The 26258-nt window shown below is 39.9% G+C and overlaps 1 protein-coding gene across 3 annotated transcripts in view; it reads right to left on the minus strand.

Moving 5' to 3' along the window:
* The window catches only part of LOC119724294 (disks large homolog 2-like), a 67932-nt gene extending 41674 nt beyond the window's left edge, over positions 1-26258 (minus strand). The window contains exons 1-4 of one of the 3 annotated variants that reach the window (XM_038195277.1): positions 25821-26258; positions 21402-21533; positions 11792-11830; positions 9952-10094 (exon numbers count right to left, since the gene is read on the minus strand). In XM_038195277.1, the coding sequence (XP_038051205.1) occupies positions 9952-10094; positions 11792-11830; positions 21402-21533; positions 25821-25839 (333 nt within the window). In that variant the 5' untranslated portion in view covers positions 25840-26258. Of the gene's footprint in view, positions 1-4771; positions 4931-9951; positions 10095-11791; positions 11831-21401; positions 21534-25820 lie in introns of those variants that run through there. The other 2 variants (XM_038195278.1, XM_038195279.1) reach the window with 2 other exon arrangements.

Below are 26258 nucleotides of genomic sequence, written 5' to 3' on the forward strand. Positions count from 1 at the left end.
TTTAATAACTGCTGAAAATAAATTATTTATTAGAGCACATGCATAAAAACATTTTTTTAATAGAAAACCAAAAAAAAGTCTAGCTGTATAACTTTTTTTCATGTAAAAAAAAAAAAGTCCAACAGATCCATCTGGAAAGAGTGCTTTACCGTAAAGCAGTAAATCTGACGAGTATTCATGAAAACAAAATTAAACTAAGGAAAATTTGAGAGGAAAATAATAGAAACCGAACTATCATTGATCTTTTAGTAGCTGACACGAGAAAACTGAATTGATTATATTACTTATAGATGGCTGGCCCCAAGTTGATTTGAAAATCACCATCAAAGGTTTGAGTTTCAGCCGTTTTTAGAAGACAAAAATGTGTCCTTTTAACAAGGAGTCCAGTCAATCTTCCACCTCGGATGAAACTGATACTCTGCCTTCCTGCATTTGTTCTTTCCTCTGATAAACAGGCTTTGTCGGGCTATGAAGCTCTGGCTCTTCAACTATGAGCATAGATTTCTTACAAAGACTTTTGAAATAATATCCATTTCAACTGGCACATTGAGACGTGACAAACAGCTTTGCCCGGGCCTGTCACGGTGATTCGCAATCCAATACCCAAGACTTGAAGAAAAATCAATACGTCACCACAAAAACATACTGTACTGTTCTCAGAAACTTCAAGACTAGAGCACGCAAATAAACCCCGCACAAACTTTGCACTCATACAAATTCCTGCAACAGAATTTCCTGCCTTAACCAGTTCACGCCGGGATTATTTTGACGAGAACGGAACGAGGCGCGGGATTACTTTGCATTTGTCCTAAGCCAGGCGGGTTGAAGCCATCAATCTCGGGCAGCACACCCATATTTCCGGCCTTGCTCGCTGCGAGCGGGTCACTGAGAGATATTTTCTGGCCTCGCTCCCTGCGTGTTTAATGTTTATCCGTCATCCGTTCCGAACACCACAAAACCTTCCCGGCACAAACTGGTTAAGAAACCATATCATATATGTACCTCTTCAAGTTGTTTCAAGAAAAAATGAAGATGAAAATGCCACAATACGATACCCATTTTTAGGTTCACGAAACAAAAACTAAATTGTATTGTGAGTGACTTGCTGCCTACATGTACACCTCTATTAGTTTCATTTGCCTTACAAATTCTCGAACATTCTTAAATGCGGTTGACACAATGCAGGGCTGTGTTATGAAAAGAAAGCATTACAAAAAAAGGGGGGAAAAAGAAAACAGAAATGTATGCGAGTATCAGGTTTGGCATTTAAAACAGCACTGAAAAGCGAAACTACAATATTTGAAACCTGAGATTTGTTTTCCTTCAGGGGATATAAAACTGAAGTAAAATTGTGCAACATGAAGCCTGAAAATGTACAAAATATACAAATGTAGGTAGGCTAGCCTGAAATCCACTTTTGCGCTCAGTATTGCTATCGACAGAAACCACATCGTAACATGTTCTGCTACATTAAGTCGGTGCTCTGTCAGTCCGTGCCCCTCACCCTTAAACCATAGTACCCTGACTTCTCTGATTATAGGTAAATCAATCACTGAGTGGGAAATAATTTTTTTCAAATTCCATTGGTTGATGATCAATCTCCTGTTATATCAATAAATCTGGCAGGACAAAATCTTCAAAGCCTCAAGATTATCGCAGTTTACACATTTCAAAATTATACTGTTTCCTTTTTTAATTTTGGTGATAACAATTTGATCACAAGACAACTTCAAAACCCATTTACGCAACAAAACTCATTAAAGGGAATGTTCAACATTTGCTTTTGCTGCAATTTTCATAAATAAATGGATTTGGAGGATTGGTATGTTGTAGCAAATATTGTTAAACTAACTTGCTTCACGTTTTGGTGACGAGGATGCTGGAAAATCCAAGAAAACCAACCATGTTCTTGTAGTCTGGTTCCCTGACCCCACTTAAGATGAAACGGAACAATTTATAGACTCTAGGTCAGAGAATCAGTCTAGCAGGCTTGTTGCCCTTCACAGGTGTGTAATCAATTGCAAAGAAAATGCGGAATAACTAAAAATGAACAATAAGGAGCAGTTTTTAGGGGAAAAAGCCAGTTTTTTCCAACGTTGGTCAGCCGACCAGCGTTGGAAAAATGCAAGTTTTCTTGAAAATGTCAGCACACTAGGAGCCACGATTTTACAGGGTGCTTTGGACTGTCATTCCCTAACTATCCAGTAAGATATTTCGTGATAATTTGATCATTTCGTTTTTTGATGAGTGCAAATGTTGTATCTTCCCTTTAACGCAACCAAACCCATTTATACATTATACTGTACTGCATATTCTTCTCTTTCAGGAAGGAATTGAAGGTAATACTATGTAACTTTAGAATCTGTAAACCCAACGACACACGATCATGCACAGGAATGTTGCCATAGAGTGCCAGGCATGTTAATTTCAAAGCTTTCAACCCATGGACGACAAAATGGGCGCTGCAAAAACAATTATATCCCAGCTCTGTGTGTAGAATTGCAGGAAGTGCTCACTTAAGTGTTACTATGGCAACAAGATATCAACCACAGGGTGTCTCTTGATGTTATTTTCTTAGCCTGGAACTGAGAAATGCCTATTTTGCTCACTCCATTATAGCATACAATGGTACATGTGCTACACTGTAGGCCTATTACATTTTTTGGAAGTTGCTTGAAATTGTTACTGTATCAAGACAATTTGTAAAATTCCTACAATTCATAATTCCTTTCAATGTCATTTGGGCACCAGATATGGAATCCTGCAGTAGGTATTACACGAAAATGAAACCATTTAGAAAAAAATGTGATCTAAAATTATGGTCTCTTTTCCTCCACAGAAATATCCAATCATCTAAACCAGTGACAAAAATAATTCTCACAAAATAAATGTACTATGTACTTGGGCCTACACAGGCAGACTAGCCAAATTCCTGTGAATATTATAATTCAATTTTGCTTCAAATTACATCACAATCTACAAACTCACATGAATTCCATTAGAACGGCTCTTGTTGGTCGAATCCACAGACATTATTTGGCGAGGCTAAGTAACTCCCAAAACCCCGGCCAACGGACTTCAACCATGGCGACAATCGTGGCCGAATGTTAGAGGAATCCGCTACTAGCGAAAGGTATGCGTTGCTCGAGTCTTTGAAAAACACTGTAACGTGATGCTCTGGCTGCTTCGGGGCACCGGGCTTCAAAACTCCCTTCCACGGTACCTGTGCTCATCTGTTAACCGCTAACTGTGCACCTTATTGTGTGTGTTCTCACTTTCCCATGCGGGGCACCGGCTTGGAATCTGGCCCATGTGACCTAGCGACGACCTTTGACATGTGACTGCCAAGGTAGCCGGCTCCCATGAATGAGATGCCGGTTACGGGCCGACAGAAAGTGGGAGATTGTTGATCAATAGAGTAAAGTGTTGAAACATGACGAGCAAAGCTCTGTTTTGTGGACATTAAAACTGCAAGTGCTTGTCCAACGCCAGGTGTGTTTTGTCAAGTTTGTCATCAACGCCTACATTTTTTTTTCTCTCGTTTTTGACACTTTCCTTACAGAAATGATGGGTGTGAGTTACAAAGATAATGGGACAAGAGGAAGGAACCATTGGTAAACTATAATACCAGGTACACCTCCCTCATTAGCTCAAAAAAAATAACTGGATTGTAACAAAACTGCTTATTATTTTGTGAATTACAACTAACCATTTTTCAATGATCTAGTTAAACAAAAGCTACAATTACATACATACCCAGTACATATCATGTTCTGCCTCACATAATTTTCTTTGAAACGCAACAGTGATGCATTTTTCCGGATTCAGAAAGCTTCCGGGAAAATTTACTGATGGAAGTTAGGGCCAACAAAATTCAAAAGCTTAAAATAGAAACAGAAACACAAACTAAACCAAAGCAATGGTAACAATGGTAGGCGAAACAAAATGTTGCCACTCACACAATAGACATACTTGCACAGCCTGATGCAAAAAAAAATAATAATAATTAAAAGGGAAAAAACTACCTGCTCTTTGTCCTCAGCTATGCCTACAGTTTATCCGTCCAAATGGATTTTCCTGCACCAAGCATGCCAAGCTACCACTGGTGTAAGATACATACTTGTACATGTACAAATGTAATTATCCTCAACTCAAGGTCTTTTTCTAGTATTATAGTCATGAATATTTTGAGACTCATGACGATAAAACTGGAGAAAGAATGAAGCAATGACAATACAAATTGAGCAAACAAAAAAAGTGCCTAAGGGTAAAAGGCACGCCACTCCGAAATTTGAGAATATTACATTTTCTAAGCGTGGGTGAATTCCTTCCACATTTGTCAATTATAGTTTGGGAACAGAACTTGATATCAAGAAAGGTTATAAATGCAAGAGAATTGTACAACCATTGGACTATGTAAACAGCCCCCTCTTGTGACAAATTAAAGCCAGGTTAATGGGTCCCTACATACACGTACAATGTACAAGTGCAATGCAGAATGAACCATTAAATAACTACTTGTACATGTAATGGGGCATTCCTTTTTTCCCGTGACTTACTCTATACATAAATATGTACACAATGTAAGTCACGGTACTTGGTGGATGACGATTGATTAGAGAAAAAATCCTTCTAATGATTGAAGAGAAATCAGTGGCGCATTTAGAGTCTACCTTCACAAATTAAATCTAAAACAACATGCAGGGAATAAAAAGAAAGATTTAAAGAGTTCAATACATGAGAAATCAGTACGTTACCATTATTTACCTACCGGTACTTTGTAAGATCTTCTTGGTGGTCCGAACAGTCCAAATCGCATCCGCATCCGTGCCGTCCGCATGTAAGAGCAACGGATCTTCACCGGCTCCGACAGTGACCCAACGGAACCCCGCGACGACGTGGAAATGCTATCCATGATCACCGGCGCCCCGCTCAAGACACCTCGCCGACTGGTGTATTATTCATATTTCAATATGTGGGGATTTCATACTTCGTTGGCCGGATCCGTGTACGGAGATTACACGCCTTGAGGGTTCTCACGCAAAGAAGCCAAAATCTTTGCATCCATTTGTAGCGGAGCTCGTCAAGCTGAGTATCGCCTGGCTTTCTTATAATCACTTCTGTCTGCAGGAAGGAGCGAATAATCACCCTTGACTTAATCCCATGCCAGGCATGAGTGATGTCACGGCATAAATCGGTCAACTTTTTGAACCTGGAACACTGACCAAGGAACATATGTCAGTAATCTTTTGTCTGATGGAGAAGATAAAACAGCCTTCAAAACAATAAACAGGCAAGTTCACGAAAAATATGCCTCCTCTGAAATTCTATGCCAATTATCGCCACAAAGGCTGTTTAGGTTTCCATGGCAAACATGTGTACAGCTCTTATCAGGCACAGACCTTCCATTCCTTGTAACCATGGAAACCAACTGTAAATTTACGGTCCACGTGTCCATTTATGCATCGCATTAAGACTGAACTCTGTGACAGCCACAGTTCTTCATGTTACTGGCAAAGTCAATTTGAGATCACCCTCCTGGAATGTAATTATCATCACCTTTTTTCTCGCTGGATTTCCTGGATGCACCAAAAACCATTTTCAAGTACAAGAAATGGCTGTGCTAATTTTTCCCAAGAGTCAGAAGTTCAGAGTGCTTTGGATATCAATTTCATCGCCAGAGCACTCCCTTTGTTTCTTGAGTCAAACAAACTGCAGTCCAACGAGGCCAAAAGTACAATGTACTATGACCAATCAGAACTGACAACATTTCAAAATGCTGCAAAACCTTTTAAAAAAAAAAAAAATTATCAAGAGACTATGAAAGTCTCAGTTGAAAATCAATATCTTGATAGATGAGGTGACTTGTGCCACAGAGTGTGCTGCTAGAGAAGGGGAAATATTTTCAGGCAAACATTTCTGGTGAGATCGACCATTTCAGAGAAGACGACAAGTTTCTTTACTACCCCAGAAAAAATCTGGACGTTTTCAAGAGGGCACGTGAACTCTGTAGATGTCGTAATCAAACTTTGGAACCTTCTACATGAGTAACAAGATTCAGCACATCAGCAAGAAGAAACTCCTGTTAACATCCTCACATGTAAGGTACAACTTTACTGCTTCTTACTTTTCCGAAAATGGGACAAATCACAAGGAAAATTATTACTGGTAAGCTAATCCCTTGGTGGTGGTCACGGCGACAAGGCGGTTGATGAATCCCCGGAGATATAGCTCCGAAACTTCCATCAAGGAATCGTCGTCAACACCGAGATATTTTCGGCACTTCAGCTGTTTATTTGTCTGGGCTTGCATCCATAAATACTTTCAGTCTTGGTGCGCACAGTAAGGATGAACATGTCAGCTGGCTGCAAGGTACAAGAATGTCCTATGTACCCTCGGCTTAAAAATTAGATCACTGGATCACATCCTCAGACGGGAATCTGCCCTCTAATTTAATTTTGTCGGTAATGTTCTGGGGACTCCTCTCTTCAACCGATGAGAAATGTTGTAAAGTCACGAAGAAACTCCAAAACTTCTGCTAGGGCAATCGGGTCGTGCCGTTCGTCAGGGAAAGAAGATGTCGGGCATCTTGGATGATGAAGCGCGGCTGTTCTCAATCAAAGCGTCTTCACAATAGAACAACAGCTGATTAACAAATGGTTTCTGATGCCACGCTGGTGCAGTACCCTTGTAGGTGATAACGCTATGTGCAGTACGTGCTCGTGTCTGAGGATCACAGCACTGTCGGTCCGCGGTCGGGGAGGAATGCTAGCAATAAACAGTCATCGGTGCCCGGTGCCCGCTACCACGTACACCAGTCATCCGTCGGATCTGTCAGTCTCAGGGGATCAGGTATTCCAAGGCTGCAGGGGCCGTGTTTGTGTACGCGCACGGTGCGGGCCAGATCACTACACGGGGGTTTTCATTAAGGTGACTATCTCTAGCAAGCATGCCCAGTAATGTCACACAGGACACATGATATCGCTCGGGGGCAGAAGTTTAAAAAAGCAAACATTCAGCCTGCCCAAACAGAACAGCTTGTCAAGTTTTGCCCAACTCCGGGATACAACCAGAAATCTTCGTATTAAAAAAACAAGCTTACAGGGGACAGATCTTTCAATGTACATATGTACGTGTACAAATTGTACGGTGCATCATTCCCTTGTATCTTTCTTTCGTTTTTCTTCCTTTTTTTAATTGAGGGAGTGGCAAGTATTATAACTTGACATTTCAATGTGGCAGGTCACTCATACTGAAACTCAACTCTGCAAGTTCCCAAGTTACATACCCCCAGACAGTTACTGTTTCAACCTCGCTGCATCTACGCAGGAATCAATAATCTAAGCTGACAGAAATATGACAACTTGGCGGATCGAATGAACGGCTACAGACACATCTTTTAAACAGTAGTGCAGGATTAATTATCTTGCTGGTCTGGATAACAAACAAAAATCACAGCGTGAGATCAGGGCATTTTGTTAAAGCCATTAGTCAACTGTACCACCCCAAAGCGCCCTGCTGACTCCTTCCTGTACTGCCCAAAACTGCCCCACCACTGTAGATTCATCACGGAATATAAATACAATGTAGCAGTACTGTAGTACAGTGTAATGTAACAGCTAAATTGTTAATTGTTAGTCAAAAGAAAATCCTCTCCCTTGCCATGCCTTTTACACAGGCTAGTCACCAACAGTCAGATCATATTTCAAGCAAGCACTGTGACTAGTCAAATTCAGTCAAGAGACAAAAGCAGGCAACTGGTAGGCACAGCTGGCTTACATACATGTAAATCTCCCGCAGTCAAAGCACACCTACAGTCAGAGCAAAACATTGACAGTCACAGCCAGTCAATCCTGCTTTTATGTAAGCTGGGAGATCTTAACTGTTAAAAAAAGTCGCTTGACTGATTTTGACTGAAAGAACAACTTGGCACAGAATGTACTTTGGCATTGGAGGGTTTTAATGTGCCATTGAAAATATTTTTTATAGACTTTCCATCGTTCTTGCCCTACAATGTAGGATTCGAGACAACTTGAACCATACTTCACGCACTACCTCGCTACAAACCACAGATGTTTACAATGTATGTAGATTTATGTCCCTGTCAGTTCATTGCACGGATTCCAATCATTGCTAGTCGGGCCATCATCTCTCAAAGGTCAGTAATTAGGTTGGTAATCACTAGGGAGAGTCTGGTCACCAGACAAGACAACCCCCCCCCCCCCCATGAGGTCAATGGCATGGCATCTTTATATCACATGTGTGGGATTACATGTATAGGCCTACATGAAAGTCAAAATATGAGCAAAAATGTTTCAAAATCGCACAAAATCCCATTAACGTTCTCAGCGCAGAATAAAATACCATCAAGTAGGCCCTAACTACTATAATTTATAATTTTCTTGACTTCTCACCTTGAAAAAGTTCCTTTGAACTTCATGAACATTTCCTCCACACAAACATTTCCGTCAATTGAAGTTCATGCACAATGTAGTAGAGAGAGAGAAAAAGCCACCATGCCATCATCTGTGTGGTCTAATTTATTTACAGGGTCTTCCTATTTGTCGATTAACTACCGGTATAACAGGAAGGAATGCACAGGCCTACCGGTGTAGCATCGCAATGATTCCTCTGATGTCTTCAAAACAAACATAACGCAAGCAGCTGACTTTTTTCAAAGCATACATGTACAAGGGAAACATTAATGTTCAATTTGGGGAGCACAACATGAAGGGAGATTTTATCCGGGTTTTCTCAGCATGGGCCGGTGAGACAGGAAGAAGCAGCTGAGAAGATGTGAGATGTGAGAAGAAAAGGGAAGGGGGACATCGGGAGGAAAACGGAAGAAAATAGATTGACGGGGCAGGAGGCAAGGAATGGAATTGATTACATCAGCTGGAGTGGTAACTTAGATCCAGCTTATAATACATCCCCCCCCCCAAAAAAACCTGACTGACAGACAGACAGACAGACAGACAGACAGACAGACTGATTAACATTGTTATTTTACAACCCTGGAATAAACACACAGCTACTTCATTTCTGCCAAATCTTCTCAAAGATTGAACCGATATATATATTTTTTAATGTTCTACAAAAATGAACTGTTAAGTGAAAGACCAGATGGCCAAGTTTGATGGGATAGATACGAAGAAGATTCATCTCATGAGTAGCGACTGACCTTTCAGAGCTGTTAGAGACATTATTCGCACAGCTGGATGTGCCATTTACACATGTACACAGCATGTACATGTACATCACACAGATATTCTTAATGATGACACTTGAACTACGGTACATGTAATAGACCGATTCGTTAAGCCCCGCCTCCTGGTGTTTGAACCAATCACAGCCATGATAGTTATCTGACATGTATCAAGAAAAAAGTCTGACATACACGTACGATCGGAACTTATTGAATACTGAGGGGAAAAATATACATCTGCATTTAATTCCTATTTATGTTTGCTGCATGATGACCAAGAGAGGGCGCCATTCATTCTTGACAGCACCATGCTTCATGCTGGCTCCATTTATATTTTTTTTTCAGATGAAAATACTAGAGGACTACAGATGTTATACGCGATACAAGGGCTGTTCTGGGCTGTAACAATATTTTAAAACAAAACAGCTGACTTTTTCATTCATTTGAAATTACCACAAAGGTTTTCTGCCCATTCTTTATATGTTTTCCCTAAAAATTACAATGTTCAAAGAAATTCCTTTTAGGATCAAAACGTCTTGCCCTCGTACTTTTACAATTTTGTATTATTTCAGGTCAATCCAGTCAGTGAGCAGTTTATGAGAGCTCTTTGTGTTTACTTTTCATTAAAAAAAATGCTTTGGCAACAACAAAATCTCAAAACTTGATTCGTCTGAGTGCGGCTATACCCTCATGCTGAGATGTTTAATAATGTCTGCAAAAAAATAAAATCAAAGTTATGTACTTACCGGCGAGTTGTCGATGGGCATTCGTGCCGGCGTCGTGTACGTCTGCTGCTCCCATTTCGACGCAACCTCCAGCGTTTCCATGGTCTTCTGGTTGATGCTCTTGCTGCCGTCCATGAGTGTGGCCTCGTAGAACTCCTGGATGTCTGATGGGTGAAGCGGCACGGGGAAAAGAACAAAATCTGGGTTGTTGGTGTCAAGTTGTATTCAGACCAGAAAAATATACTACCGTTTCAAGAGTCAAATAACACAATGCAAAATGTGCTAATATGCTGTCGGCTCGACTTGCACATTCCTGTCGTCTGAAATTTCAGGCAGACAATGTGCAACTTGGGTAAATGTACTGTATGTATGTAAATGTACCTTTTTTAATGATATTCTGGTAGTTTTGTGAGTGAATACAAATGTTTTGCTGGTACTCATTGAGCCTATAGAGCCTGTTCATTATTTTAGTTCACTAACAACATAAACAATGAGTTTACTCTTTCCTATCCAAGCAACACAGAACCACTGCCCTCTGAATCGGCCTCAATGCAAAAGGTCTATGAGCAACTGTCAATGCTCTGTAGGTCACCGCATCCGGGATAAAACAACTAAAATGTCATTCCAAACTTGCAAAATTACAAGTCTGGACTCTTTCCAGGTATAGAACTTCACTCACGGGCGAGGAATAAGACAAACTGTTCAGTTTTAAGATGATCTCATGAGAAAAGAATAATTATATACTCTTTATATTTTTGCAATTCTTAATTCCCATCTTGCAAAATTACTCGTCTGGGATCTTTCGAATTAAAACTTCACTCAAATCATGGGCTGAGATTATTACAAACTTTTCAATTTTAAAATGATTTCATGTGAAAAGAATACCGGTAAGTATACGGGGCCTACTTCTTTTTATTTTTTAAATTCTTAAAAGACATTTTCTTAAATTGTTTCCTTTTGGAGATGTCAATTTCAGTGCCGTCTGAAGACAATAAATGGATAATATTAAAAAGAACTTCACGAACATGTAAACCTTAAACCATGTATTTAAATGACAAATGAAATATGTACATCTACATGTACATAGTGTACACCAAAGATGTATACAATGTAACACTGTATGTAAAAAAAATCAAGGTGCAGCAAGCAACATGTAACATTTGCAAACTAAAGCAATACATTGCACATCTGCAAAACAGGACTACACAGTACACAGCATGACAAAGCAGGAGAACCTGAACAGCGCCCTCTTGTGACACACACTGACAACTCATGAATAATGCATCTATAGGCATGGTAGGGCATAGTGATCACCAGAGCATCGTATATATTTGCTTGAAGTTGCAGGATAACTCAATCGAAACGGAGTTAAAGCGATAAAAGAAATGGATGCCTTGCGGGTACAGAATGGGGCGCAGAGAAGATGCATTTAGGGTGCATGCAACAGCCGATGACGCACTGTGTCTTGTGGCAATCAAAAACATAATAAAAACCAAAGAATACTGGGCAAAAGGAATTTAAAATAAAATACATGAAATCTACACGATGTTTGAAGGGATAAGTTGACTACATTTTGAAAAAGAACATTGTGATCTTTTCAAAATCTCTCCAGAAACTAATCTCAAACAATTTGGTATAAACTATAATTTGTTTCTCTTTACTGTCTACAACTCAATTTATTTCACAAATAAACAGGGGCATTCCATTCATGCTTTGTGTGTTTATACAACTTGCACATGCTTATCCATCAAAAAATTAATATATTCACCATACAATACATATGTAATTTGAATGAAATGACTTTTTTTTTTAATTCTTTGGTCTTTTACAACAAAAAAGAAGGATTTTTTACGGGGCTTACTTTGGTCAACCGGTAACAAGACACAGGCGTCCTGAATATCTGCAAAACATTTGAAGAAAAATAAATAAGAACAAAACACAGGGAATAGACATTGGTCGCAATCAACTACCATGTGCAGCTGTAATAAGCATTAATAATTTAAGTAAAGGCATACATTTGTAAACTTTTGATTTTCAAAATGAAAAAGGCAGTAAGACAGAACACAGAAAAAGAAAAAAATTTGAAGAATTTTTAACTTTTGAAAAATTTTCCCAGGTTGTGTTTTGTCTTCAAAAGAAAACAAAATCCAACCTGTAACCACACATGTTTAAGTAAGGGACTATGAAATATCATTTTTCAAATATTTCATTTTTTTTGCAAATCCTAATAATATTTAAAAAGCAATTTTAGCAACAGATGTTAAGCAAGGGCCAACAGACCGATCATTAACCCCGCCCACTACGCAGAGTAGGCGGTAAGACGTGCGCCTTTTCAATGCCTCGCTGCACATTCCATCCGCGCATGCCGTACGCACGGGCATGGATGTCAGACTTTTAAGCACGCTTGTCAAGAGATTTCATATGCATGTCGCATGCACGTGCACGCTTGTCGGACTTTTGTGTATGCATGTCAGCTATTAATCACCATGATCACGGATGTGATTGGTCAAAACTTCATGGGCGGAGCTAAATGAATCGGTCTAACTCTATGGAGTACCTAAGTGAATACGTCACGCGCACAAAATGTGTGTGAAAGACATAAGCGCGTGATTCAGCCCGTGAACCAACACGCGCGCGTACTCCATTCGTTTGCACTACACTTTCTGGTTCTAAATGACGTCCTACTTCGGTACTCCATTCTGTTGAGCAGCTTAGCTGAAAAATGTTTCTAAGCAAGTTTAACTGGCTGCAAGGCAGTCATACTCCCACAATACGGCATGACCATTGACTGGTAGCCATTTTGATAAGCAAGACTGCCTGGTACTTAGCAATAACAGTGTGCAGAACAGCTCAGTGAAAGCGGCCAAGTCCGTCATTTTGTCTGTTCGTTAGTAAATATGGACTGGGGGGGGGGGTGTATGGAAGGAATTACAGTGAGTGAAAGGATGGTGTGAAAGAGTGAATCATAACTTTGTAACAACATTTATTAAAGCCGATACTTGCAGGCCTGCATGCAGGTTTTCAAGTGTGGGGTGCATACATACATGTACTTAGGCTCAAGACATCAGATCATCTTCATTAGAACTTGTAGTTGTACACAAAGCTTTCATGATTTGTACACAAACCAACACATACTCATTTAACAAGTTTCATTGTGTACATGTACCGGTATGTATTTGTTAATTACAATATTGTGTCGAGAGAAAACGTAATCTTTTAACCCTCCCTCTCTGGCTGGCAATTTCAACAAGGCCAGCCCAGCGGTCAAAATAAATCAAGTGACTGTTTTTAACAGGTGAGTGATCCCTGCCTTCGTAAAGCAGGATTGACTGGCTGTGATTGTTATGAAACCTGATAAACTGGGTAACTAGCTTTGACTGTAGGAGATGGAGAAGCCAGTTGTGCCTATCAGTCACCTGCTTCTGTGTCTGTGGATGGAATTTGACTGTCACAGTGCCTACAAGAAATATGATCTGACTGTTGGTGACTAGCCTGTGTGAAAGGCATGGCAGGGAAACAGGATTGAATTTTTGACTGTCTTTGACTGATCAGACAAAAGGAGTGTTAACAGGCAGTTGTGAAGGTATTGTACCTCATAGCAATTGCTTCATACATGTACAAACAAAAAGAATGCTTTAATTATGTTGACTTTTTTAATTTGGTGAGCAGTGCATACACTCCCTGTCTAACCACCTCCCCCAACCCACCCGAAACCCCCTCCCCTATCTCCACCCCCCCCCCCCCAGCCTCTTCAATAATGTAATGAGTAAAGAAACGCTATGGTCTTCATTTCCACAGATAAACTGTTCTCCATTTTTATTTCTTTCTTCAATACCTTATCAATAATTTAATCACAGAAAACTGACAGGTTTGCTACAGAAATGATGAAGGACAAAGATAAAAAGGGATACTCATCAAGTCATTTACATGGAAAGCCATGCCCAATATTACACGCAGTGCATCCATTATAACGATCCATATATCACAAAAATAGCTTTCTGAGGGAGGGAGGGGGGTGAGTGTGGCAGAGAATAGCTCATGCATTCCAATAAGGAAGCCAGCCCTGTGGCGATTCAACGGCCAGTTTTTGCTGTCATCCCACACAATAGGCAGGGCAGATTTCCTGATTTGATTTCAAGGGTTTATCGGTAGCTTCGGCTTGGCAGTATTATTAGCGACCCAAACATACACTCTTAGAATTGTCATTTTATGCATCATTAGAGTCAGAATTGCCTATTTTATAAACACCAACACCCCCCCCCCAAAAAAAAAAACCTTCTTCTAGACGAACACAAATTTTACAATGTGTAGTTACATGTACATGTACATGTACATTGTGTAATATCAACCCTCCAATGTAAACATGCATTCTGTGCCAAGCTGTCCTTTCACTTTCAGTCAAAATCAGTCAAGTGACTATTTTCAACAGTTCCCAGCCCACATAAAGCAGGACTGACTGGCCGACATGGTTGTGTGACTGTTTATGACTGATCAGCCAACCACAAATTTGCCTACAAAAAAGTACATGTACATTTGTACCACTTGCCTGTTTTTGTCTGTTGACTGAATTTGACTAGTCACATCACAGTGCTTGCTTGAAATATGATCTGACTGTTGGTGAGTAGCCTGTGTAAAAGGCATGGCACGCCTGGCCACTGATCAGTAAAACAGATTGAGGACGAAAGGGTTCTCAGTTTTAAGATCTTGTTATTAAATTATCAGGAAAAAAACTCACAATCATGACAATGGAGGTTGCTATTTCATGGAATGTTTACGGGTTAGTGGCTATATTTAGAATCATTCTCCAGTGATGCGATTCCCTTTAACGTTAGCAAACCATTGGGGGACATCATTCCTGTGCAATATCACTTTGCCATCCGTCAAGGAAACTAATGGATTTTTCATAACGGTACATCGGTAAACACACAAGTTTAAATTATGAACGGTGTACAATAAACATGGTGGACTTGCCTAATATATTTTACATGTACATGTACCGGTACATGTGTACACATGTAGGTTAAATTACAGTACATGTACTCTAGTAAGTAATGTTTTAAAATTATATTTTTTATTTCATAATAATATTCCTCTTGTATGTATACCCCACTCTGCAAAGAAACAGTTTTCCTTCAATTTTGTAAAATGTGCGTGTACACTGCATACGTACTTATTGTACACATTAATGTTGGCCTCCATATGTGCATATCACAGTATTTATGTTCCCACATGTATGGGTACACGTACATAATGCTGACATTGATTGATCCTGACGTAGGCCGCCGCGTCTTGTTGTTTTAGCACGGTGTCAGACTAGCGAACACAAACTTGTGTCAATGCCACGTACTCATTCCAACTCTTGTTTAAAACAATCACCGCCGCAAACCCCCTGATAATCCCCCTCATCTCTCCGCTACACATCTCCTCACACCCTATCATACGTCCGACCATCTATGACAAATTCTGTGACAAATCCCCTGACAATACCCATGATATCCCCCCCCCCCGACCCCACACACCCACACACCAGCTTCACACCTTTTTTCAGATTCTGAGCAGTACATGTGGCATTCTTACCCCCCCCCCCACCTCACAGCCCTCACCTCCCCCCTCCCCCCCCCCCCCCCCCCCCCCCCCCCCCCGTGCATTACGGCCTACCGAATGACACGCCAACTGTTTTTTCGAACCTCCGTGTGCAGCCGCGTGTCTCCGTGTTGACACGAGAGAGACGAACACACCAAAGCGTGACATTACATGGAGGTCCATCACTGTGGAATTTGATGACGTTTGGTAAATGGACTCACGAAGCATGAAGAGCAATTTCAATTTTTTTTTTTATTTTTAGGGTCCGATACCGGATGATAGCTGCTTTAAATCGTGACGGGAATCTCGCTGACGTACATGTGAAGATGAGCTTACTGACTGATAGATGTACACGTACATGTACTGTATACATTGTATTACCCCGTATTACTGTGTATACACACACAATGTATTATTATTATTACATGCACAAACATGTACGCATTTGTACTGTACATATTACATTACCGGTACTTGTATGCACATGTTCACCAATATTTTCTTTTTTAAGTTTAGAACACAAAATCCTGTATATTGTTTACTTGGACGTTTCTAGAATAAGGCCAAATCCCGACACGTTACCTACATTGTATCACGAAGGCCCCCTTCAATGGCGAAAGCATTGTGCTAGCTATTGTTCAGTTAATCTAACAGGCAGTTGCCTTAGACAATACATAAATTTACAAAATGTACATGTATACATGTAAGCAACGCACAACGGTTTTTCCATTGAAGGGGGCCTTGTGACATAACTACCACCAAAAAAAAAGAAACAACAACAACAGAAACTGGGTTTTGAAGAATTTGGAGTACCGGTACATATTTACCGGAACCTTTTTTTAAAACAAACTTGAGCAGAATGATGTACATATATGTACGAAATGAACTACACTGTATTGCAATGATTACTACATACATGTCTAAATCAAGTATCAGTCAAATGATGAAAATTACACAATGCCGTATCCTTGACCACTATGACTCCAGCTCCCAACTCCAACCAACAAGTCAATAACAAATATCGGTATTGCACCGAACCGCGCGTCAAATTAAGTCCCGCATGACGGCACAACAAGCACCATCATGCGTGGTGAAATGTCTTCTTGCATTTTTCATGCTGAAATCGTGGGCATATTACAAACATGAACTTGTACATGTGCCGGTATGTGTACGTGTACATGTGCACGTCGTACAAATGTACATGTACAGTACGTATATCCTGTCATAGTTTGAGTGTAACACAGTTTATGGTAAGGTCAAGTAAAAAACAAAATAGGTAGTTTCTCATACAACTGTACGGCTTTTTTTTTTTAAAGGAGGATTGAAATTTTTTTTTCTCCAAAGATGAGGGATTTTCCAAGATGGCGGATAGTTCTTTAATTTTCTCGACTACGGTATGTGGCTGATACAAAATTGTGTCCAAGGGAGCCATTACCCTTTCTACATTACTAGTACATGCTCTACAATTTTGTTGCAAACAAATAAAAAGACAAAAAATGCAATATATGCAAAATTAATTTTGAAAAATGAAAAAAAAAAAATTGTTAAAGGAGGCGGCGGGGAAAAAAAGGAAGTGGGCAGGGACGATAAACTGGTTTATTTTTTTTACTTGGCCTAATATGTTCCAGCCAGAGGTAACATACAATTTACAAACAAACAAAAACTTGAGCCATAGGCCTACTTCTTTTAAAACAACATTCTGAACTGAGAAAACCTGCGTGGGTGTTTTGGGAAAAAGGTGATATATGTTGATGTCATTTTATACTGCTGTCTGGCACAAGTGGCGGTGTTCCAAATTCCTCAGGTTTTATGTGAGGTCGATATTGGTGACCTGTAGCTTTTAAGTTAGACAACTTGTTTCCCAAGATAATACATACATGTACACATGTACCATACGTAGTAAATACATGTAGAACAGCTCAGACAATAAACGTGCAGATATTCAGAAGTAAACATAAAATGTGTACAGTACATGTACACACAACGTACAAGCGGCATTCACCGTTAATAAGTCTATTCTACATGTACATGTTGGAAAAAATGAGAAAAAATGTCCATACACCTGAAATACCTGTGCATGTATACACGTACATGTACAGGTACATCACATGTACTGTACATGTGTACATGTATGTAAGGCCCCAAAATTTATTCTGCTTCTGATTACAATGGCATTTGAAAATGGTACCTAGGTACCGTTCATGTGTAGGTTGGAATTTTTCTTTTGGGGGGGGGGGGGGCATTTTTTTGTGTGTTGATCATGTATCGGTAGGTATCTGCGTGTACATGTAGTCATTTTGAAAGTACCGGTACCTGTACAGGTACATGTACATGTATGTAATTGATGGGGTTTTTTGGGGGGGGGGGGGTCCTCACTTTTCCCCAAAAAAATTAGGGTAGGGGCTGTCAAAATAGGTATCGGTAGGTACATGGTAACCGGAAGCAGAACTATTATGTTTTTTTAGGCCTAAATTACATTGTATGGAATAATGCACTGAAATTCAAGACAAAACATATTCATGTACATGATGTACATGTACACACATGTAACTCATCATACATGATGTGTACATGTGTATGATTGATGCCATGTATCGGGACATGTTAAAACTATGAATACCCATGTCCATGTCCATGGCCATGTCCATGTCCATGTCCATGTCCATGTCCATGTCCATGTCCATGTCCATGTCCATGTCCATGTCCATGTCCATGTGTTACCTGCCTGCATAGTACTGAAGACAACATAAACAGAGCCATACAGTACATGTACAGTACATGAGCGTACTATGTATCTTAACAGAAGCACTCTGATTACACAGCAGGCAGAAAGTGAAATGACTAACAGTGCCCTGCAGTGAATCAGCAATACCGATATCGTTTGGTGTCGCTGACTGGCCGCTGATGAGGCAGTTCCTACAAAACGGCAACACAATACCCGCAATCCGCATGAGGATGTCATCGAAGGATCTAATTAAGTGTCGTGGTTCGCAGACGTCATACGCACAATGCCTACAGTACTCATGTATCGGGTACATTGTACATGTTTCAGTGCATGTTGCATGCAGCATGTTCACACGAACTGACACGAACCAAATGTAATTTCTTGGGTCCTATACACATGTACTCACATGTCATTTATATGATGTACATGCACATGTAGAAAATTTGTACAATGATGATTCTCCACTGTGAATAGAGCACAATTTACACCCTTTCAAGCTACACAGTCCATCATTTGCAGCTATCCAAAAAGTAACTGACGCAGTTATTGTTGAAAAACATACTTGATCGGAAGATAGTAAGGGGACTAAACTCCCTGTGAAATTATTCTTTCTGGCAAGCTGTCATTTTGAAGAAGTCAATGAAAGAAGGCCTTTCCAACGGTGAGTCATTTCGTTGGAAAATTCCGTTTAGTAGTTGTTTTTTTTAATTTGGTGAAGCACGTGCAAGCTTTGGCACGACGCACACGCAACTGAGGGCGCTTTTGCTGTGATGTCATTTCAGGAAGACACTGTTCAGTTTAGGGGTTTTCTGTTCAAATTGTGAACCCAAACATTTGCTCACTGAAAACATTTGTGAGAAAGGTTTGCTCATTGGTTTACTGCCATGTACATGCACTGACACACCAAAGAATCACCAAAGAAAAGAAAATTTACAACAGCAAAATATCCAAAATTTTAGCAACTTTTTGTGCTGAAATAGCTGTAACATTGCGGTTTCTGCCTGAAATGTCATCACACTTTTGCTCATGAATATGGACATTTGCATTAGCATAAAAACAAAAAAAACGGCACCAAAATACCCTTGAAGTTGGCAAAACGAAAATTTGAAAATAAGGTTAAATGGGACACAAAGGTGCATTTTCAAGGATTGCATTTTTAAAAATTACATTGCGTGGATCCCTTTTTAAGTCATGCTATTTTTAGTTTCAAAAAAGAGCAGCTGAACTGATTGAAGACATTGTAAATGTAGACAGGTCTGTTTGCCCCAATGCTGGTCTACCGTCATTGAATGTGCAGTAAAATAAAAAAATCATTACAATAAAATATTATAAAGCATTAGAATAAAAGTCTCCAGTGATCCATGTCACCAGACCCAGGGACCTGTACTAACAACAAAAAGGGACCCTGCAAAAATGACATGAAAAAAACAACTTTGTCTCTATTGTTGAAAGTTGAAGATTTATCACTCCCACTCCCAGACAAGGCCTTGGCACAGCATTCACAAAACTATTGGCACAGAAGTGGAACAGACAAATGTTTGAGCCAAGGCGCACTGGTTCCCATGGTTGACAACTTTTAATAAAAATGTAGTGAGGGGAACGATCTCACATGAACCTCCAGAAAAACATTCATTGTGGTTGGTGGCATGGTAAAAAAATACAGGAAGAGATTTAAATGTGAGACAAGATGTTCAAAGACATCTACACTGTCAGCAGCAAGGTTTTATTTAGCCCTAACTCCCGAGAGTGTGTGATTAATCATACAATCTCTTTTTTTCTTTTTCATACATTTGTATTTTATTAAAGGAAACCCGAATTTGAGAATTCAGGACTATGGGCCTTAATGCACAAGTCAGCCATATTGAATCAAAAGTGCGGTAAAATGATAAATCCACATTTTTGGATTTTGCAAAGAGAAAGGAAAGCAAGTAAATTACTAATTAATTCAAGTCTGCTTTAATGAATAATTTAAAACTTGTAATTAAACATTCCCAAATGTTTTAAGCCAGATAAAAAAAAAATGACAGTAAAGTATGGCTGCATGGATAGTCTGGCGCCATCCCTTTCAACAGTTAAAAATTTATGAAATACATTCAGGGAACTGGACAAAAAATGGCCAACTCATGCGTAAGGCCCATTAGAGGTAAAATAAAAAAACAAATTAGAAAGTCTGAAATAAGCCTCCACAATACATGTATTTTCATCAAAGGAAACGTATACATTTTTCTGAGAGAAATTGTTCCACCAACTTTTTGCATTGTAAACTTTAGTGTGAGCAAAAGTTCATGCGCTCATCGTTCTGAGTTGCAGATATTTTTTTCAAGGGAAACTTCAAGTTTTTGGACATCCTGAGTTATACCTGAATTATGATTTTTTGTTGGGAGGGGATTTTGAGGGGGGAAGGATGCATGGAGAGGAAATGATTTAATGGATGAGGCTTTTTTTTTTGGCAAAAGAAATTGAAATGATGAAGGGTAGCAGGCTAACTTGAAATGAGTGAAGTGACGTGAAATATGATGTGTGCGCAAAGACATCGGTTCAATTTCACGAAGCTGCAAGCAGAAAGCAGTCAGTTCACCTACATTGTACCAAGCAACTTTTAGTCATGAACGGGCCAACATTTATATGCAAAAATCCATACCTCATGTTATCCTGGCTATTTGTATGCAAGGAAAACTTTGCTTGGGTGCAAACTGTTGCTGTACGGAGTCTGCAATTTTGAGCAACTTTGATTTTTTTTTCTCATACCCTTGCAATATAGACCTAAAATATGATTGCATCAGGACCAGAGCACAATTTTATGGCTTTGCTTATAACCTTAAGCAAAACAATCTCTGCTTACTGTCAGCAGAGAAATTTGTGCTTTCGCTTAGCATATTCCGCAGGTTGCAAAGAATTTTGGCTAATGTGCATTTTTAAAGCACAAACCGTAACTAAGGATTCTATGCATACAGGGTTAGCACTGTATCTTTTTGCTAGCGCTGTTAGCACAGAACGGTGATTGTAAGCGTGGAATTCTGTGGTTAGCAGAGCCATGAAGTTGGGCCAAGAACAAACTCTGGCGAAATAGATTAAGACCTTTTTGGTCTTTCAGAACACGACAGAATTAAGTTCTGTGCAGAAACGATGAAAGTCCAAAAAGACAGATGTGATCGGAACTTACCAAGCAGAGCCTGAAAAAGCCGGCTCTTGAAGATGCGAATGACCCTCTCGATGGCATTACGTAGGGGACGGTCACCGGGCTTGGTCAACTTGGAGTGGTAATCTTCCAACAGTTCCAAGGCCCTGTGGGCCTCTGCGAAAAGAACACAACACAATTGGAGATTTTATTAATTATTCACTGTTACATTTGTACAGTAATGCTACTGGTCTCCACATTGATTCCGTACATGGATTCAGGAATGGCGTCCGTAAAAACCTCCTCAGCAGAAAGAAAGAAAACGATAACACCCCCCCCCACTCCTCCTCGAACACCCCAGCTTGTGTGTCCCTTTAAAGTTACTGATCATGAACATCTGTGAGATGTCCAGATTATCAAGGGTTAGATGATAGATGGGCCAAGAGGGGAAAGCGTTAACACTTGCGGTTACGCTTGGCAGGTTGACTGGGCAAGATGATTACACCATACACAGAACGTAATTAATGAGCGTCTCAGGGTTCAGATTGGTCTGCACTTTTATTCTTATTAATGGGCCCCGCAGAGAGTTGAAGTGTTGTAATTATTAATAACTCTAATTACACGCAGACATACATGAACATGTACATGGTGGAGTGAGAAACCTACCCACCCCAATAGTGGGGGGGGGGGGTGTTTCATCGGTTAGGCCGTCCATTTTCAAATAATTTAGTACTCGATTATTTGAAACTGCATCTATCGAGGGTGCATTTACGGGTAGTATGGAAACTGGTTACCCGATTGAAAACAAAAATGGGTACCCAGGTACCCGTTAAAGAAGCCCAACCCAAAATTCAAATCTCGGAAGTTGCTGTTCAGATTTTTCATAAAGGTCCGCACAATAATACTGCCATATTTGTGTGTCAATGCAGCAAGATACAAGTTTGGACAGTAAGCTATGCTTTATGGTGAAAACTGCAACTTTACGCGAGCGCCATAAACATGAAGTATGTGTTGTTTTCCCATGTAGCCTGGTTTTCATTTTGAAAATGACATTCAAAAGCTTTCTTTTACATTGTCTGAGAAGTTGCTAAGTTATTTGTCAAGTTGGTTACGGGTACCCAATCCCATAATCTGGAACCGGTTCCTGACATCAACGGTACCCGGTTCCGATACACAGCCCTTAAAATCTGCATTTGACCGAATTTTCGAATAAAACTCGCCAATCAAATTTTACACAAGCCAGCTGCAACTGTACTTCTCACTGGCCCAAAGTTGCATGCAAAGTGCGCCGGTTAAAATTTGCACGCGGCAATCAATATTATGGTCCGCTGGTGTATTTTACAGTGAGTATAACTATCAAGGACTTTACCCAGAGAATGGATACAACTAACCAACGTTTGACAATTAAAACAAAGCACACAACTTTACGATTAAAATAACACAGTCGTGTGTGCACTCGCATGCTTTTCTTTTCTTTAAAAAAAAATTCAAACTGGCAAAAAGTTATTCGAATATTCAGTTGGTGATCGAATATTCCAATGTTCCGTTTATTCGGGACAGCCCTATCATCCCTTGGGCCAAAAAACAAAAGTCTCCGGTTTCTGGTATGGAGCTTGCCCAAAAAGTGGTGCGGTGACGCGGCTTTTTTTTTTACCTGTCTTTTTTGCTTCAAATGTCGGCTGATGACTGCAAATGGTGCCCGACTAAACTTAGTGCAAATATATGGGAGTCCGGAGAGGCCACACAAAGCTTATTCTCGATCATAACCCCATCTAAAAACACGTTAAAATTGTGCAGCAGCAGGATTCCAGTCAAACCAGTGAGTTTGGCAGTTTTGAGACATCATCTTTTATTGAAAAAAACTTTTTCATTTTGCCGACGCGCATGGCTACGGTGACGCGCGCGCATACCAGAAACCGGAGACTTTTTTTGGCCTTGTGGTTTTTAGTTTCATTAGTTCATATCGAATCAACTGCCTGGTTTGAAGCTTTCATTACCAAGAAAGCGACCGAGAGACTTATGAAATTATGCGTTGGTATAATTCAGTGTTATGAGATTTTTTTCAATCTTGTTACTGGGATTTAGAGGTGCACCATACTGGGTCAATTTGATGCTAAACCCTCACTTAATCCCACTTGATAAGTCCGTGGGGAAATCCCATTAGTTTTGCTCCTCTTTCAATGGAAGGGTGTTTAATTTATTCAGCCTCTGCAACATTAACAGGCTGGACCAGTTACATGTTAATGTACTTGTTGTTGGGTGTGAAATACATGCACATGTTTACATGAATCTTTGCACACAATTCGGCTCTATAGTGTACACTTTTGTTTGTACATGTACAAATCCATGGTGCATTTTCTTATTCAGAAAAATAAATAACGAAAAAAAAATTGTTCAGCCACAAAAACATCTCACAATCTTTCTTTAGGGGTAGGGGGGGGGAAATCTTTAGAAGTTTGTCCACTTTTTGACTTGTTAATGGATTTTTTTTTACAATGGGGATAAATAGTGTGGTGAAGCAGTTACATGTTTAAAACTGTTTACAGACCTGGTCGCTGATAATTACTTTAGCCTTCAGCTCCAGCCATTATCGGCCACCAGGCCCCTAACTGCTTTAGCACACTAGTACTATCCCCTTAATCAAGGCATTGAGGTTGGAATTACTCAACCATGAATTGCAGGACTCCACACCCATGCTCCTTTTAAGGTAAATCCATTGCACAGCTGATGTTTTGACCACAGTTGACAGAGCACTGTTATTGTTCAACAACCCAGGATTGACTTTATGCATACATGTACTTTGTTTACATAGGTCACAGGCATGTTAACAATGTATTTTATCATTATAAACCCATACAGCACAGCACTGACATAAGACAGCCATGGATGTTACTGTAGAACTACATGGTAGAAGCTGATCTTGTTCAAACGAAAATTCCTCCAAAACAATTTGAAATACTCAATACAATTAGAAGAAAAAGAAACATCAACAAGACAATTGAACTCTTTTCTCCATCAAAAAAGGTATCGTTGTTCACACTTACAGTCATAAATACATGGACATTGTCTTAACATCCCCCCCCTACATGTATCCCCCTCCCCCCCCCCTCCAAAAAAAAGGACAACAAAATGAGTCACAGTCAAAAACAAATCAAACAATGTTATGATTCATTGAAGACGTTCTGCAGCGTCATAACACCAGAGCCCCCTCTGTGCATACTGTGCATTTACTCAGCACTGAATTCAGTTATAAATGGTACTTCCTCTGACCACATGTGTGGTTATGTAACTGATGTCTGCTGCAAACTAGTGCGAAGTGGTCTTAGGCAATGAATTTCCACCCTGAAATTCATGCCTGTGATAATTATAGTGAAACCGTCCATAGACCTACAAAGAGTATGCAAAGGTACCATGTACCGGGTACATGTACACGATGTGAAAAAAAGGGGAATGTTTTATTCTAATGTATGTTCTGACACCCATATGTTCCAACTGCTCATATTCCTATTCCTATCCCTAACCCTAACCGGAAGTAACACAATTTTAAGTGCTGGTTGTCGAAACATATGTAGGGGTGTCGGAACATAGAGCAGTCACTATCTTATTCTTTCCAAGTAGGGCCTGTGGTCATTTCGTAAGAATGTTTTTAAAACCCGAAAGGATTCCATTAAAAACCTTCAATACAAGTACTAGTATTACCGGTACTAGCACAACACACAAATTAGTTTGAGGCCCCAAACAGTCTTGTTTACAAACAAACAAACAAAAATTAAACCAATCTGGGCAATAATAACTTTTTATATTACACTCGACTAACTAGTTAACGATGTTTACAACAAATACAGGAATGTTGTGGATAGAGGGCAGGATTTTTTTAGGGAGTTTTGGGGTAAAATGACCATCAAAAATAGAGATGGCAATCACCCGCAAATCCCGCGATGCACTGTGAATGCACGAAACCACATTGATTTGCAAATGCAAGGCAACACAAATGCATGAGAAAATAACATTTTGCGAAAGATACAATTCACAATTACAAAAATAGGGATGGCTACTGAAGTAAGTCAGGAAAGAAAGCAGTAAACTAGTAGTAGATCCTGACGCCACTAATGTGGTTGTGTTCAAAGTCTATGAAGAGTTGAGTGCATTTTCAAAGTATTTTCTAACAAAATTGAAAATGTTTTTCAGTCCAAGATTATCATGTTCATGTCTTTTCAACATTTCTGCAATGACTGACCTTTATTGACATTGATTGAGATATTATATGATGAAAAAATTGGCGTCAGGATTCAACTTCTTCCATTGTATAAGGCATTTTGAAATGATAAAAACAAACATGACAAACTAAAACAGGTAACAAAAAGGGGCCAACAAAAATGACTTAAATTTTTACTTTTTTTTTTTGGTTGTACATTTTCTTCCAATTTTCCATAGTTTGAGAGTAAAATTACAATTTTTACAAACCTTGCTTCCGAACTGGCATATTTTCCGAGGTACAAACACAGCGTAAATCCGGTAACGTGGGCTATTTCCGGTTAGCTTGCGCTTGTCAACAGTTGCGATGCACACAGCGGCGCGAGCGAGCACAGCATGCGGCCCGTCAGCACTCCACACGGTACCGTTGACTGCACCGTACACGCGGGACTCGACTTGACTGTCGACCAACAAACTTTCCCGTAAACGCCCAACTTGTCCCAAAAATCCTCTCCCACGGGCAATCACAAGCACAAGCAGTCCGCTAAACGTCAGGTCTAGTAGGCTAGGTGACAGACCAGGGCTGTGCACCTCAACACAGTCCCATTAAACCAAATTTCGGCGAGCTAGGGCGAAGTTTTCCCCGTGTTTTCGAAGCAGTTAAATCTCCACACGGCAAAATGGCGACCTCGATTGACCGCGCGTCGC

Source organism: Patiria miniata, unplaced genomic scaffold, assembly GCF_015706575.1.
Source record: "Patiria miniata isolate m_02_andy unplaced genomic scaffold, ASM1570657v1 HiC_scaffold_18, whole genome shotgun sequence".
Classification (NCBI taxonomy): Eukaryota; Metazoa; Echinodermata; class Asteroidea; order Valvatida; family Asterinidae; genus Patiria; species Patiria miniata.